The sequence below is a fragment of the Myotis lucifugus genome, unplaced genomic scaffold (assembly GCF_000147115.1).
Source record: "Myotis lucifugus unplaced genomic scaffold, Myoluc2.0 scaffold_150, whole genome shotgun sequence".
NCBI classification, from domain to species: domain Eukaryota; kingdom Metazoa; phylum Chordata; class Mammalia; order Chiroptera; family Vespertilionidae; genus Myotis; species Myotis lucifugus.
The window spans coordinates 617,392-634,063 of NW_005871198.1; the positions used below are offsets into that span (position 1 = coordinate 617,392).

The 16,672-nt window shown below is 39.1% G+C and overlaps 1 protein-coding gene across 2 annotated transcripts in view; it reads left to right on the forward strand.

Annotated features, from left to right (window-relative positions):
- ARHGAP18 (Rho GTPase activating protein 18) overlaps positions 1-16,672 on the forward strand; it is a 124,040-nt gene that overhangs the window by 91,281 nt on the left and 16,087 nt on the right. The window contains exons 7-11 of one of the 2 annotated variants that reach the window (XM_006095052.3): positions 323-414; positions 4,847-4,924; positions 7,771-7,930; positions 10,329-10,411; positions 15,941-16,147. In XM_006095052.3, coding sequence (XP_006095114.1) covers positions 323-414; positions 4,847-4,924; positions 7,771-7,930; positions 10,329-10,411; positions 15,941-16,147 — 620 coding nt within the window. The remainder of the gene's footprint in view (positions 1-322; positions 415-4,846; positions 4,925-7,770; positions 7,931-10,328; positions 10,412-15,940; positions 16,148-16,672) is intronic. The other variant, XM_023759151.1, reaches the window with a different exon arrangement.

Genomic DNA, 16,672 nt, shown 5'->3' on the forward strand with positions numbered 1-16,672 from the left:
AAATTTTTGCATATTTATGTATTCCCACAGGACTCATTTCTCTTATGCAGCAGTTTATACTTTTGTAGTTATTTCGGGAGATTATTTGCGTTCATTTGTCTAGTTGTCTTTCCTTGCTAGATTACTCTATAAGGCAAGGCCAGGATTTTACTATGGGGATATAGATGCTTAAAGACTACACAGTGGCATTCACTTAGTAGGTGCTCAATAAATAGTTGTCTGATTTGAATGACAATATTAGAAGTCTTATGCCTTAACATCTTGCATTAACATTTTATGGATTGATGGAAGTGAAGAAATTTTATTTTATTTTTCATTGCAGATTCTGGCCTTTTTTGTGTTCCATTGACAGTATTGTTAGAACAAGATCAGAGGAAAGTACCAGGAACTCGAATACCCTTGATATTTCAAAAAGTAAGTAGGCCTGAATGAGTCAGCATGGAGAGAACGTACTTGCATTAACAGTGTTTTCATTTTTATTTTTGCATTCATACTATTATAATATAGTTTTCCAATTGATATGCTCTTTTATTTTGTACTTTGATTTTCTATTCAGGAAGCAAATTTGTTTCAAGGGCTCATAATTTTTATTTCATGGTGATGCATTTTGTGTTACTATTGTAACTGTGATTACCTGGCATCATTTTCCTGTCTTATATTAGCTGGCTTTGTATAATTGAGATTTCAATTCTATAATACATAGAAATGGAAACTGTGTATAAATTTCTAGGGAACTGAATCTTCATGAATATTTCATCCCAAGCTTCCTTATTTACAGTGAGGACGTCCAATTTAATTTACCAGTTTCTACTTCCAAACTAGGCAAAGAAACCATAAAGTAGAATTAGAAAATGATTGCTAAACTGTCAAGTCACTTGTCTAGTCAACACTCAGTTATTCACAAGGGGATTATCTATGGCAATATAAGAATTTCAGTCTAATCTCTGACCCATCATTGTTCAGAAACACAGACTACATATGATAAAAGCCAGGGAATGCACCATGGAGAAGGCAGGTCAAATCAGTTATGGACAACCCAAACTCTAGATTCTTAGCAACACACCAGTCATATCACAGTTTCTGGGAGTTCTGGCAAGAGTGGCAATGGAAACTTTCACAATTGATGGACTCCATAAAACCATCAATTCTAAAGCTCAATCTAGTTGGCACTTATTCTTCTGATATTCCAAGCCAGTCGTTTACGTTTACCCATCTTACGTACTAACCTCGGATTCCTTTATTCCTCATGTTCTGCATTACATCCAAACCTGTTTCTCAGTGTTTTTCCTGATGTATGTTACTCTGTACAGTTAATCCTACTCAACAGCCTCTGTTAGCCACTGCCAATAGAACCTGTATCTGTTTAAATAGTTGTCAACACTGCCTGTGAATAACAGAAAGATGCTAATAAATATAAGTCATCTATTCAAATTCTTTTAATGTCAGTAAAAGGTGTCAGTTACCCTACACAGATGACTGTACAAAGCAGGGATCTCGGCACCATCCTTTCTACCAAGTGTATTAGGATTCTCCAGAGAAAGAGACCTATTTTAAAGAATTGGCTTATGGGAGTGTGTGGGCTGGCAAGTCTGAAATATGTAGAACAGGCCAGCAGACTGGAAACTCGGGCAAGAGTTAATGTTGCAGTCTTGAGGCAGAAGTGCTTTTGCTTTGAGAACCTCAGTCTTTGCTCCTCTGGCCTTCAAGTGACTACCTGACGCCCATCCACAGTATGGAGAGTAATTTGCTTTATTCAGAGTCTACTGACTTAAATGTTAATTATATGTCAAAAATGCCCCATAGGAGCATCTAGACCAGGGGTGGGCAAACTTTTTGACTCGAGGGCCACAATGGGTTCTTAAACTGGACCGGAGGGCCAGAACAAAAGCATGGATGGAGTGTTTATGTGAACTAATATAAATTCAAAGTAAACATCATTACATAAAAGGGTACGGTCTTTTTTTTTTTTTAGTTTTATTCATTTCAAACTGGCCGGATCCGGCCCACGGGCCATAGTTTGCCCACGGCTGATCTAGACTCATACTTGACCAAACAACTGGGCATAGTAGCCGAGTTAACACACCAAGTTCACCCCATACCGACGAAGGGTAAGGCTAGGTCTCCACGAAATTTTAGTGATAACTCCTGACTAGGGTCCGGATTGCATCCAATCCCTTGTCATTTTTTCTTGAAATTGTTTTCTCATGTATTTAGTTAGCTTACATTTGTGGTTTCTTCTGGAGACCCTGGCTGCCCCTCAGTTTGAAATTATTGGATAATAGCCCTAAAGTATTTTGATTCGTTAAAAAAAAAAGGACATATAAAGAGCTTACTATTAGACAAACACTTATCTGTTTGCATCCTCTCTGCATTATAAACAAAAAAATCACAGTGTTTTACCATGAAAAATAGTTTTTTATTTATCAGCTAAAAACTGAATAATTAGGCATTACCTCAATTTTGTGGAAAGGAGAGAGTTAGAAACCACTGATTTGCAAAAAAAGATTTGTTAGTAGTCTTTAGAGGATTATATTTTCTCAGTTATTGAGAAATATACCCTAAAAGGGCTTTAATAAAACTTATCTGTGAGCTCTGTTTCTTGTTTTTCCTCAGAGGCACATTGTTTAAACTATATTTTCAGAAAGATTTGGGGAATATTCTTAATTTTTATGTGTGGAAAAATTCGATGTAATGAGCAAATTCTTTTCTCACTGTCAAACCAATCAGTCAAATCAAACATACTCTTTGTCAAAAAGTTTGACTTATATTCAATTGATTTTTTAATTCATTTAACTATATAGAATGTATTTTGGGAAATGCCATGAAAATTGCTGGTAAATTACAGACTAAGTCCTGAAAGATGAATTACTAAAAGCAGATGATGAAAATATATAGATCAATACAGTTATTTTTCATGTCTGTATTAAGTCTTGGAAATGAAAAGAAAGCTGTAAATTATTAGTATGTTTTAATAATGCAATATAATGTGGGAGCTAAAAATATGGTATTTTCTAAGTGGAAAATACAAGAAAACATGACATTCTTTTAGACAATGTATGCATACCTCAACTGAGTGCTAGTATTCAGCTTTAGAGAATAATAAAAAAAGACTAATATATAAAAATTCAGAGATTACTCTCATTCAGTTATTTAGAAATCATGGTCAATTTTTCCTTTGTATTTAATGAAAGCAAAAGGCTTATGTTGGTAAAAACTAATTTGCTATAGCTGTTAGCATATAATTTTATCTTTTGTTAATAGAACATTTTAAACATTGTATAAGAGTAAATAAAGCACATATTGCTTGTACATTGAATAACTATTACATGGTATTATTTGATACATTTGGTTTTAAACATTTTATTGACTAATGCCTGTCTAATGTAAAATAATTATGGAAATTATTTTGATGTGGGTTTTTTATCCAGTGTAATTCGAAAAATACAGCTTGGAAAATATTCCAGCTGAATTTCAAAAAATCATGTACTGCATTGACTGATTGCTTAAAGATGCTTCTCTATTCAACTGTAATAAATCTTTGGGAGAGTTTTGAGGCTACTCTTTGCTTTATTTTTACCTGACTCCCTCAAGATCAGTTCATTCTTTGGCCATAATCCAGGGATAGAAGAGATAAGGTCATTAAAGAAAAATGCCATCTTGTCCAGTGTCCACTGGATATCTAGAGGATATCTCATTTTAGAACATCTAGACAAAGGTCAAAAGACCTCATTTATGATGCCATGCTTTGCTCTTAAGACACTTTTTCAACCCAGGGGGAAACAGAAAGCTGTATGTAGTTTATAGAGCCTTGGTTAATCATTAAAGGAGGTTTCCATGAGAAGAAAAAATGACAATTTTACATTCTTTTGGCACTCTGGGAGATTTTTTGCTTTAGGGTCTGCAGAGAGTACTGTAGTAGGATTAGAGATGAGTGAAGAGTCTGTCTGCTTTTTATAAAGGAGGAGAAGCTATTGTGCAAGGAGGGTGAGTGGTAGGAAGGAAAACCTACTCGGGGCTAGTAAATGCCTTATATTGAAACTGAGGGACAAGGAAATTGATTTCTTTAAAATAGCACAGTGCCCCCTATAAAGCCTTCCTGTACTGCCTAGGGAATGCATATTCCAATTGGACGGTCACCTTTTATACCTTCCAACGTATGTCACTGCAATGTCTCTGTTTGCCTTCTTGTAGTGGGTCTCTGCCTTGTTAAAAAAAAAAAAAAAGAACACTACAAAACTTTGTTATTTTAATGGGGTTCTGGAAGTAGAGAGATCTGCATGCATTAATAATAGAGTATGAGGTATGATTTAGAAGCCCTATTTTCTTTTCTTTTTTTTTCCTATTTTTTATTTACGTTTGCCACGAAAAGCTTACAGGCTTAAAAATGAATATTTGCAAACAGTTTGTTTTTTGCCTTCATATGATAAATAATTCTTTGAACAAGCTAAAAACGAGATGTAAATGTGCAAATACTAGAATTTCATAAGATTTATTTGATTGCGGAATGTATGTTTCGGGAAAAGCAGAAGAAATGGATGGTTTTAGTTGCTTGTAAACAATGAAAAATTTCAGTTTCTGTTTGTTTGGAGTCCCACAGCTGTTGTGTGAAATTATATACTTCTGTTACAAAGGAGTATGAGACCCAACTTTTTCTAAATTCTAATTAAAGTTTTGGGATTCACTGGTTAAAGCCTAGTGGTAGTGCAGTTTCATTCAGATCTTCACGAAATCCTGTTTACATGTCCTTGTAATCAGTTTCATTTATTTGTATGTGAAACAGATGTTAAATCTGGAGTTGTACCTGTTCTGAATACCAAAATCAGAATGTTCTTCTGTTTACACACAGCTGATTTCTCGAATTGAAGAGGGAGGTTTGGAAACCGAAGGCCTCTTAAGAATCCCTGGAGCTGCCATTCGAATCAAGGTACTCTCTCAGTTCTCTCAATGTCAAACTTTATTGTTTAATTATACTTTTACATTTTAAAAGTTAACTTGCCCTCTCGCCCCTTCTCCCCCTCGTTAGCAAAGTAGATTAAATATAGCAATAAAACCTCTTGATATTCAGTTTATATTTAGTTCTTCTGTAGTCTCCTCTGACTTCTGTGTAAGTTTTGATTCTTTTTTCAAAAGCAACATGTTACATGTAATAATAATATCACGATCAACAAAGAGGCAAATAATCTCTCTACTGTGCAAACATAACGTAGGAACAAAAGTCAACAGGCAAAGGATGAGTAGTTTCATCCTTCTGATGAGAAGAGAACACCATGAGTCAAAATATTAATAGGGGACTGGTGATAGGTTTAGTCAGCATGAATAAGAGCAGTTGAGTTTTCGTTTGTTTGTTTGTTTTTTAAAGGCAGGATAAGCTCTACCAGGTGAGCAGAGGTGGGGACTTGACATGATGAGTCTCAGTGAGCTGCCGACATGAGCCTCTGACTCATCACTTTCCTGACTTTCACGGTTCCTGGTCTTCCTGGACTCCGGGTAGCCAGAATCTGGCTTGTGAGAGAGGTCATTCCAGGGGTCCCAGTTGGAACCTCTCTTTATCCATCCCTTGCTTTCTTTTCTCTCAAGATGATATTTTCTTCCCACTCTCCTAGGATGCCGTGTATCCTCCCCCTTTCTCTCTGTTACCCAACTCCTGATCTGGGATTAAAACATCCAATGAGTGCATGGCCAAGGTGCAACTACCCCATGGACCATGCATGATTCATAGGCCTCTCAGGGGATTTGCACTGTAGGGGGCCTCGTACTTGGAATTGTAGCTCCGTCTGGAAAATTCATCTAGGAAAGTTTTGGTCAGCAGTCACTAACAACCTCCTTTACCTTCTCCAAACTCAGCTGTAGCTCTAAACTGCCCACATCCAATGTATTGTCTTCCTGACTTTGCAAATCCAAGAGAACGTGGGGTAGAGGAAGAGATTTTCTCTGCTCCTTTCCTTAAGACCCACCCATAGGGAACCTTTAGAGCTGGATCAGAAGGAAGGGACCCCCGTGGGTGCACACCCTCCTGGCCTGTGACTGGCAGTCGTGCTGCCAGGAGTGGGATTGAGATTCATACTTTCCACATTCCCATCACCTGTTTACTTTGATAAGCCGCCTCAAGTTAGGAGGCCAGTTTTGTCCTACTTGGCTCTTACTGCATTGGGATCTCAGTTTGATTGGATTCCAGTCACCTGATATTCCCTGCTCACAAATTTCATTCAGCCTCTGTCCCCGGGGTCTGGCGTCTGGTGCACAGAGGTCCTGGGACTGTTCTGGTGTCCCTGTGAGTGTGATAAGTTGCCATTGTCTCAGTTCGTTTGCGAACACCTGCGGCAATTTCACCACCAATCAATCATGGCTGCGCTATGAGATTCTGAGGTAAGTTCTATGGAAAAGCACGTTCTCAGACAGAGCAAGACCCAGAAGCAGGTACTGGGACTTCCTGTGACCCGTATCAGCAAGAGTACTGCTTCCCAGTTCACTGTCCATAGCATTCATGAGCAGCATGTGATGGCCAGCTCACAGGTCATGAACACGTTTACTTTAGCGCCCAATGGGATGTGTATTTGATATTTGGACTGGATTGCTGGCAGAAGAATGCTTTCAAATAAATGTCGTTTCTAAGAAGGTCAATGAGGTGGATTCAGCTGGCTCTACTCTTCAACCGAGCCTGTTGTCACATACAAACTAGGCAGCAGCTGGTCCATTATAAATAAAGATAATATGCAAAATTATTGGTTGTCTTTCTCCCCTGCCCCACAACATTTCTCCTATTCTTCTCTCTGTTTCGCTCTTCCCCTCCCTTCTTTCATTCTCTCTCTTCCCTCACCTCTCTTTCCTCCAATGACTGCTAACCAAAACTTTCCTTTTCTGGGTTTACCTTTATGTAATTTCACCAATTACAGAAATAATTAGGGTAGAGAAGGGAGTTGAATTAGGAAGAGCAAGTGTAATAAATTCACCTTCTACGAAGAACAAAGACCATTAATTTGGGAGAACAGTTTCAAATAATAGAAGAAAGTGTCAGGGACGTGGAGGGATTTCTAGCATAATAGGATGTACGCCACAGTGGAAAGGCATGTAGAAAATAGTAATTGTGGAACTAAGTTGATTTATTACTAATACTTCAGCAACATTTGTAGAGTCCTTGAGGTAAATGAACTAGGTATTGCTCATTCCACACAGATCAAACCATTTTCTGCAGCTGGCAGCAGGGTGGCTGTGTCACTTAAGCCCCCTGCATTGAGGACAGGTGTATTGATGTATTTTCATGCCTCATTAGCCATAGAACTTGGCTTTCCATTTCCCAGAGGTGACTAATCAGGGTAGCCTTCTGCTCTAGGCCCAGAGGTGGATTACCATTTTGTTACGGAATGTACTTCTAAATCATTTGAAACACAGACTGTTTTTTTTAAAAAAAATGATTTTTTTGTTAATTTAATGAAAAATTACAGTATCTAAATAAAGCCCCTGAATGTAAAGACTATTTTAACTAATCTTTTCATTAAACCTTTACTGCTTGAGGTCTGAAGCGTGTCCAGGAAAACGTGTCAAGTTTCTGAATCTCTTGGCTTAGGTATAATTTTCCTTTGGGAAAGCTCCCTGCGGGTAGGGGCGGGGTGCTTCCTGATGACGGAGTGTTGGACTTGGGGACTCTCACAAGTCTTTCCTAAGGAGTAGAATCGCTTGTCAAGTGGGAAGTGCATCACACTCCCTGCAGGAAAAGAGGAAGGCACTTACTGGTAGCCCATTTTTTTTTTTCTTTTTCCTTCTGCCTTTCAGAATCTTTGCCAAGAACTGGAAGCAACGTTTTATGAAGGGACTTTTAACTGGGAAAGTGTCAAGCAGCACGATGCAGCCAGCCTGCTGAAGCTGTTCATCCGAGAGCTGCCCCAGCCGCTGCTCAGTGGCGAGTACCTCAAAGCCTTCCAGGCCGTGCAGAGTGAGTGCTGGCCCCCTCGGGAGCAGTCTTGCGCGGCTGCCACCCGTGTTCGTCGCTTTAATGACAAACAGGACCAGATATGTTTGGGTAGACGTGGTGACTCACTGGTGTCAACGGGCGCCCAAATGCCACACTCGTTTTCCTTTATAACTACACATCCCTGGGCAAATAGAAAACAGAATGTTCTCTTTGGGTACAGACGAATTGCATGCCCTTTAAGCAATACAATATATTTTCATGTTAAAACCTGGAAACGTCACATTTCTCTTAGAATAGAATGAGTCATGTAAGATCTCTGATACATTTTTCTTGCCAAGTGTTAAAAACAACACTTATTGGAGAAGCTGTGGATTAACAGTTAGATCATAAGAGCGGGAGGAGATCTGGCAGAGTCTGGGGTTATTTTCTGAAAAATCAAGTTTTTGAAATTGTCACGCAGAAACGTGGAACAAGTCGTGTGCCGGCCGCATTGGTGGAGGGCAACGGGCTTCTTACGTCTTGCCATTTTGCAGTCTTGGGCAAGCTCCAAATGAATGTCTCAAATAGTTCTCAGTTCCTTCCTAGTGAACACAGAGATCTTACGAGATTTATATACTGGCATCATTAGCCCTTATACTAGCAGTGGTTCTCAACCTTCCTAATGCCGCGACCCTTTAATACAGTTCCTCATGTTGTGGTGACCCCCAATTTCATTGTTACAAATTGAACATCATTAAAGCATAGTGATTAATCACAAAAACAATATGTAATTATATACGTGTTTTCCGATGGTCTTAGGCGACCCCTGTGAAAGGGTCGCGACCCACAGGTTGAGAACCGCTGCCTTATAGTGCCAAGAGGCCAACAAAAAAGGGACAATGCCACATCCTGGTGACCGCCTGTTTCACTTCCAAATGTGTTCACATGAGTTACATGTAATAATAATATCACGATCAACAAAGAGGCAAATAATCTCTCTACTGTGCAAACATAACGTAGAAGGGGAACTGTTAACAATTATGGTGAGCTACAGTGTCAACCAGAACTATTCCAGGCTATTTTTTTTGAAATTATATTTGAGGTATAATTAACATACAATATCATATTAGTTTCAGGTACACAGCGTAATGATTCAGTGTCTGTCTATGTTGTGAAATGATCACCACAATAAGTTTAATTAATATATGTCACCATACATAGTTATGGATTTTTTTTTCTTGTGCTGAGAAATTTTAAGATCTACTCTTTTAGTATCTTTCACATATGCAGCACAGTATTATTAAGTGGAGTCACTAGGACATCTGCTGTATATTCCATCCCCTGACTTATTTCTGTTATAACTGGAGTTTGTACCTTTGGACCCCCTTCACTCATTTGCTCCCACCCCAGCAAAACACCACCAATCTGTTTCCTGTACCTACGAGCTTGGCTTTTTTTTTTTTTTTTTTTTTTTTTTTTTTTTTTTTTTTTTTAATAGAGTCTACATGTAAGCGAAATCATATGTTACTTGTTTTTCTGTCTACTTATTTCACTTAGCGTACTTCCCTCAAGGTCCATCCATGTTGTCACAAATGGCAAGATCTCATTCTTTTTAACGACTGAATAATATTCTGTTGTAGTCCAAGCTATTCTTAAAGCATGTAATAATGTTGAGATGATTCCAGTGGGTCCATAGCATAACATTTCTTAAGAATTTCTAGGGCAGACGTGACTGAAATCATCTTCTGCTTATAATATTTTTTTCAGTGGTTCAGTTGTGCTCTTTTACACACATTCCTTAGATGTGGATTTAAGGACCACATTTATCTCTGACAAACAAATGCCAGAATGACTCCAAATATCCATGGTTGTCACTTCAACGTTACATGGGCTACCACATGTGATAAATGTCAATGATGAGCATGTACCTGTTCAACTCTTCCTGCTGGTTGGTTTACAATTCATTCCACAAATGTTTGTTGAACACCTACTGAGCTCAGGCTCCGTGTTACATGTTCCTGGTGGAACTGATGGACTCTTACCACGTAATCTGTTCACTTTTCATCAAAAGAAACAAACTTGACTGTTGCAGATTCACCCTGACACCATACATGCAGGGTCCTGTCCTCCATGTCTTTCATGGGGACACAATTCCATGCAGACGTTGAAATTGCTTTCAAAGCCCTAACGTGTGTCAGCAAATGGGGGCCGCTTGTCCAATGACCGCAGTTGGAGTGAGCATCTGAGAGAGAAGCTCTGGGGTGGCGGTTCCCCGATCTCCCTCCCACAAACACTCCCCAGGGAGGCTGCTCGGTCGTGGTCTTACATTTCACAGTGATGCTGATGCTAACTAACCTTTTCCTTACAACACGAGAAAAGAAAGTGCAGATAACGTTTAGCGAAGAAAAGAGTGCCCACTTATTTAACAATCTGTCTGCAGATCTTCCGACCAAGAAGCAGCAACTCCAGGCTTTGAACCTGCTGGTCCTGCTCCTGCCGGATGTGAATCGCGACACCCTGAAGGTCAGCTGGGCTCCTTCCCCTGAAATATCCCTCAGAGCCACTGTTTGTGGCAAAACAATACGATGTTGTCATGGAAATATCAGTAGTGACCCACAAAGAAAAGGCCTGTGTTTCAGGACACATGGGCAAGTCTAACTCTATTTATTTATTTACTAGGTAAGTCATGTTAATGCCATTATTAGGTGTTTTGTGTTTTAAATTTTGCTGTGACATTTCTTCTACCAAAACAGATGATTGAGATTTATTTGTGTGTTTTTTTTAACCTATATTTTTTTTTATTGTAGATATCTCCCATTCCCACTCTGCCCAGCCCCTCCCCCCTCCCCCCAGGTCTTCACCACCCTATTGTCTGTGTCCATGGGCTATGCATATAAGTATATAAGTTCTTTGGTTTATCTCTCCTCATCCCCACGCCCCCACATCTAGGTATGACAGTCTGTTCTGTGCCTCCATGCTTTGGGAGGTTCATTTGTTAATGGAAACATGGGTGTTTTTTGTTTTTTTTCTTCTTTCTATTTTTCTACATTTTCAAATTTTATTTAAGGAGCATGTACTACTATTAGTAAGGTGCAAAATGGATGTTTAAAAAGAAAATCCTAAGAGTCATCACATATAACCCACTGTTGCCTAAAGTTATTACATTTGTTTGGAGTTTGGACTGAGTTATAATGATGATTTCCAGTGGTTCTCAACCTTCCTAATGCCGCGACCCTTTAATACAGTTCCTCATGTTGTGGTGACCCCCAACCATAAAATTATTTTCGTTGCTACTTCATAACTGTAATTTTGCTAGTGTTATGAATCGTAATGTAAATATCTGATATGCAGGATGTATTTTCAGGGGTCGCGACCCACAGGTTCAGAACCATTGGTAGCCAAAAGATAGATGAACTCAAAGAAATTCTAGTTATTTCCCTGAGGGCTTATCCTGAGTTGCTGATGTTTATCATGATTTCAAAATGTTTTGGTCTAATATTATATGATTGAATTCCATTTATTAGAAGTGTTGTCAGAGTCTTTTATAATAATTGGTAGATTGCTCTACATTAATTTATTTTCCTTAATGATGAGAGTTCATAGGGTAGTAAACTTTTATAAAAGAAAAAGAGAAAACTTCAAAAGTATAATTTAGAGCCGTGGACAGCGTGGCTCAGTTGGTCAGTTGGTTGAATGTTGTCCCATGCACTGAAAGGTTAACAATTTGATTCCCGGTCAGGGCACATACCCCGATTTTGGGTTCCATTCTGGGTTAAGTGTGTGAAGTGGGCAGAGGGTTGGCAGCCAATCGATGTTTCTCACACCAATGTTTCTCCCTCTCTCTCTCTCTCTCTCTCCCCCCTCCCTTCCTCTCTCTCTTAAAAAAATCAATAAAAAAATAAAATAAAAGTATAATTTAAAAAGAATATTTATCTTAAGTTTTGCCATTGCCTTCAAAAGATTTTTTTAATACAGTTAAGGGTGGAACCCTTGCCCCTTTACCCCCTACATCCCTACTTTTTTTTCTATTTAAAATGAAATATCATGTCAAGAAATTTCATGTCAAGAAAACAAAACTACCAGTTGGTAAATCTTTGGAAATTTCCCCCTGAATCTCATTAAGGTTCCTTGAACTGGCACTAGGTGAGGGGTAGTTCTTCCATGCCCATGAATGAATGTTAATCCTCAGCTTGTCTGGATTAAAGCAGTTTTTGAGGATTCTGGAGTGAAAACACTCCATGGCTACAGGAGAACTCCCAAAGAGTTAATCCCATGACGAAGTCAGAAAAAATTCTGTGCTTAAATGATTGTCAGATGAGTCATGAGAGCATCAGGTTTGGTTTTGTTTTGGAGGCAGAGGCCAACTCCAGTCAGGGTTACATTCAAGCGTTGTATGACCGGCGGCATTGTAGGGGTGACCATGGCGGCGTTGTAGGGGTGACCATGGTGGCGTTGTAGGGGTGTGCAATGGTGGCTGAGGCAGGGACAGTGGGCTCAGGACAAAGTGGGACTGGTTCCAGTCTGTCTCTGCTTGCCGGCTGTGCCCATAACACAGGCTTCAACTCCCCGGAAATGGGGGCTTAATCCTTCTTTTTCTTATTCACATGAAGGTGCCTATCTGTGTGGGCCTGAGAATGACCAATAGAAGGCGGGAATCGAAAGACACACGATGGACTTAAACTATGCCTGCATTCGAATGAGTTCAAACAGTGGTGGGAGGAAGCACTGCTTCCAATATGGTCACTACTGGGCAAGGCTGGTCTACAATTCATTTTTGTAGTTTGCCTGCAAAATCTGAGGCACATCATTTTTAAAATTCTGTTTAAGAATATATATATTTTTAAATGTGAGCAGTTTTAATTTTTATATGCACAGTTACTGGGAGTACAATTTTATAAGTAAGGTTGGAAATACGTTTGGGGGGTAAAAAAGTTGGAAAATGCCAACAAGTCATTTTACGATTTCACATAAGCTTTAGTAGTGTAACTAGCCGACTCTGATGAAGGTTTCAAACAAGATTTCTAATCATAGAAACAGTGGAACAAGTACCATTTGTACAAGAGAATAAGCCATTTAAATTTAGTCCCATAAAGGATCAGGGGAACTCCATCTGAAAGTAATTTCAGGAAGCTTAATGCAAACTTCTCCCATTTTTCCAGCCCTTGGACCATGCCCTCAGTTGCCATTGGAGGGAAGTGTATGATTGTGTAGACTATTTCTACAGCATATTTAAAGGAGAGAGGGCACTGGGTTAAACACCATGTTCTTGTTTAAGCATAGAGCTCTGGGCAAGTTGCTTGACCAGGATTTTTTTTTTTTAACCTTGGATTATTGTGCATTTTGATCAATAATCATACCTTTCTTTGACTTGGAAGAATAACAAAGACTGATGTTCAGATATCAATAAGGGATCCATAGGAATATATTTATTGGCATTTATTTATCCTTTTTGTAGTTTTAAAAAAATATTAAGTGTATTAGGGTAACATCAGCTAATAATATTATATACATTGCAGGTGTACAACTTTATCTTACAATAACTGTGGGCTCCGTTGTGTCTAGTCTCCTCCATCACCGTGTATTTGACCCCTTTACCCTCTTCCTCCTTCTCACCCTCGCTTCTCCTCTGGTAACCACCATTCTGTTGTCTGTGTCTATGAGTTTGTTTTGTTTTGTTTGTCCATTTGTTGCTTTTTGTTTTATATCCCACATTTGAGTGAAATCATATGGTTCTTTTCTTTTCTGTCTGATTACCATAATACCCACTCTCAAGATCCATCCCTGTTTCCGCAAATGGCAATATTTCACCATTTTACAGCTGAGTAGTATTCCATTGTGTGTATGTGCCGCATCTTTATCCATCCAAGACACTTAGGCTCCTTCTATCTCTGGGCTTATTGTGAATAGTGTTGCAATGAACGTAGGGGTGCATATATTTTTACAAATAAGTGTTTTAAAATTTGGGGGGTAGATACTTAGAAGAGGATTACTGGGTCATGTGGTAGGTCTAGTCTTAATTTTTTAAGGCAGTTTGTTAACATATACTCCCTCACTTCATCCTGGCAGGCTAGAAGATTAGTATTCCCACTTTACCAATGAGAAGACCAAAGAGTAGAGATATCAAAAGTTTTTGCTAGAATCACACATAGCTAGTAAGTAACTGCTGGAATTTAAACTGGGTTTTAAACTTGTTTCATAAGAGTCCAGTAATACTTATAAAATACCAGGCTGGCGATAGCTACCTTTTTTAAAGGGCAGTTCTTAGAGTTTAGATGAAGAGAAAGTACATCTGAAGATGAGTTCTTTCAGCAAGGGCTAGGCTAATATTTTATTAATTTCAAATCCACACATGCACACATTCTAATATTCTGACAGTAATATTTTGAATAACCTTATTGCATATGCACACCACAATTAAAATGGTTCATTACCTAATCTTTGTAATTTATGCTCCTAAAGAAAGAGATACACTGATCCCTGAGTAATTATTCTGCTCTGTGGAACAGAATTAAATACTTTTTTCCAAACCTCCCCAATTAATCTTTTGTCCTCATTTGAGAAGGTATTGTTTCTATAAAATCTTATGCTTGGATTACAATTTAACTTTCTGAGCACTCCACTGGGAATTAAATACATAAATCTCATTGTTAGATACTAAGGCTATGCCTTTAGTTTGTTTCAAATTTTTCAGATCTATAGAGCAGCTAAATTTGATTCAAGATCAACCTGTTAGGAGTGTTTTCCTCCTGAAATTCTGTGGGAGATGAATACCTCCCCCCTACCCCCCTTTCCCATTTTGGTATAGTTTATTTGACCTTTTTCAGGTAGGGATTTTAAGCTAAATAAGAAACTGATTTCTTTTAGTAGTTAAGGAATCAGAGACAAAAGCCAAATAGACCTGCCATTACATTGCTTCTCCACCATTTGCTAGCTCTGTGACCCCTGGCAAGTGGCTTACATTCTCTTAGCCAATGTTTTCTCTTCTGTAAAGTAGGGATAATTACAGCATCAATCTCCAGCGAGGATTAAGTGAGATGAGCTCTCTGATGTACTTAAAGCAACCTCACCCATAGAGAACACTGAATACCTGTGCAGTGATTGTTATTGTTCTGGAGCAACATTCATCAAGAAAGAAGGCAAAAGAACTGATAGCTCTAAGCCCTTTCAGGAGGAGGGTCATCTTCCTGTGGCTTTGGGGCAGGATAGGCCCAGAGGACACCTGGGTATTGGCAATAGAGGTGGGAAGTGACTGGCATCAAACTGAGCATCAACTAGCCCATTCTGGTGAAAAGTTCCTTTTCATTCATTCATTCGTGTGTGTTTTTAAGACCCTGTTTTCTTTGTCTCCCTTCCTCCCCTTGTTCTCCCCATCATAATCCCCATTTGTTTTAGATTTCATGGCAGCTATTGAGTACCTTAGAGCAAATGGAACTAAGATTAAATGAGCCTTTTTAAGGGGATCGTTTTTTTGGTTTTTAATCCCCGAAGTTAAAAGAACACACTTCCTGAAGCAAGTGAATATTTGTACGATATTTTAAACTGCTCCCCAGTGCTCCATAGCTCTGGTAGGCTCTTGGTCTGATACGTCTCTGTTCCTGTCCCCACTACCTGGTTCAGACACGTGTCCTTTCTGCCCTATTCCCAGCGCCATCGTCCTGAGCAGACACAAGGCCTCACCTTGGGGTGCGTTCACCAAATGGAGAAGCTTTCATGCCAGGCCTGCTGGGTGTGGCTAGTGGGCTGTGGTCATGCACAACTTTTTATATATTTTATTGATTTCAGAGAAGAAGGGAGAGGGAGAGAGAGATAGAAACATCAATGATGAGAAAGAATCATTGATCAGCTGCCTCCTGAACACCCCACATTGGGGATTAAGCCCACAACCTGGGCATGTGCCCTGACCAGGAATTGAACTGTTGACTCTCAACCACTGAACCATATTGGCTGGGCACAACTTATTTTTTTAACTAAATGAAAATCCCATATGCTACAGTGCTCTCATCTCTCATCTTCACATACAGCACAAATCTCAAAGAGTCATTTCTCTTTCAGGCCCTGCTTGAATTTCTCCAAAGAGTAATAGACAATAAAGAGGAAAATAAGATGAACGTCAAGAATGTGGCCATGGTCATGGCCCCCAACCTCTTCATGTGTCATGCATTGGGTTTGAAGTCCAGCGAACAGCAAGAATTTGCAATGGCAGCTGGGACAGCTAATACCATGCACTTAATGATTAAGTATCAAAAACTTCTGTGGACAGTAAGTGTATATTTTTAAGCTTTGTTAATGAGTGATGATATCTAGATTCTGAAGTCTTTTTATTAACTGTTATCTTCTCCATAAAAAGGTAACCAACCAATGTAGGTGATTTCAAAAAAAATTAATATCCATGTGTTAAAGCTTTTTAATATTTTAAAATGCCAGCATTATTTTGTTATTTCAATTTGGTCACTTCTAAAATATTTTGAGTACTGGTTGTTCTGGGATTATTGCTAGATACTCGTCAGCTCTCACGTATTTGTGAGTTTTTCTTTCTCTCTTGATGGGAGAGCTGGTTGGCCATTAGACAGGGGCTGCAGGTTAGCTGGAGGCGAGGCTGTAGAGAGGTAGCCCCTAATGCCAGTCTCCTCAGGCTGTCTCGTCTCAGCATACCAGGCATTGATGACAGGCACTATGTCCTTGAGCCTCTCCAAGCCTCTCCTTGAACTTTGCACAGGAGATGGTGAGCTGCATCCTGCGGATACCCTGTGCACATAGTGAATGAATGATATAGTGCATCACGTT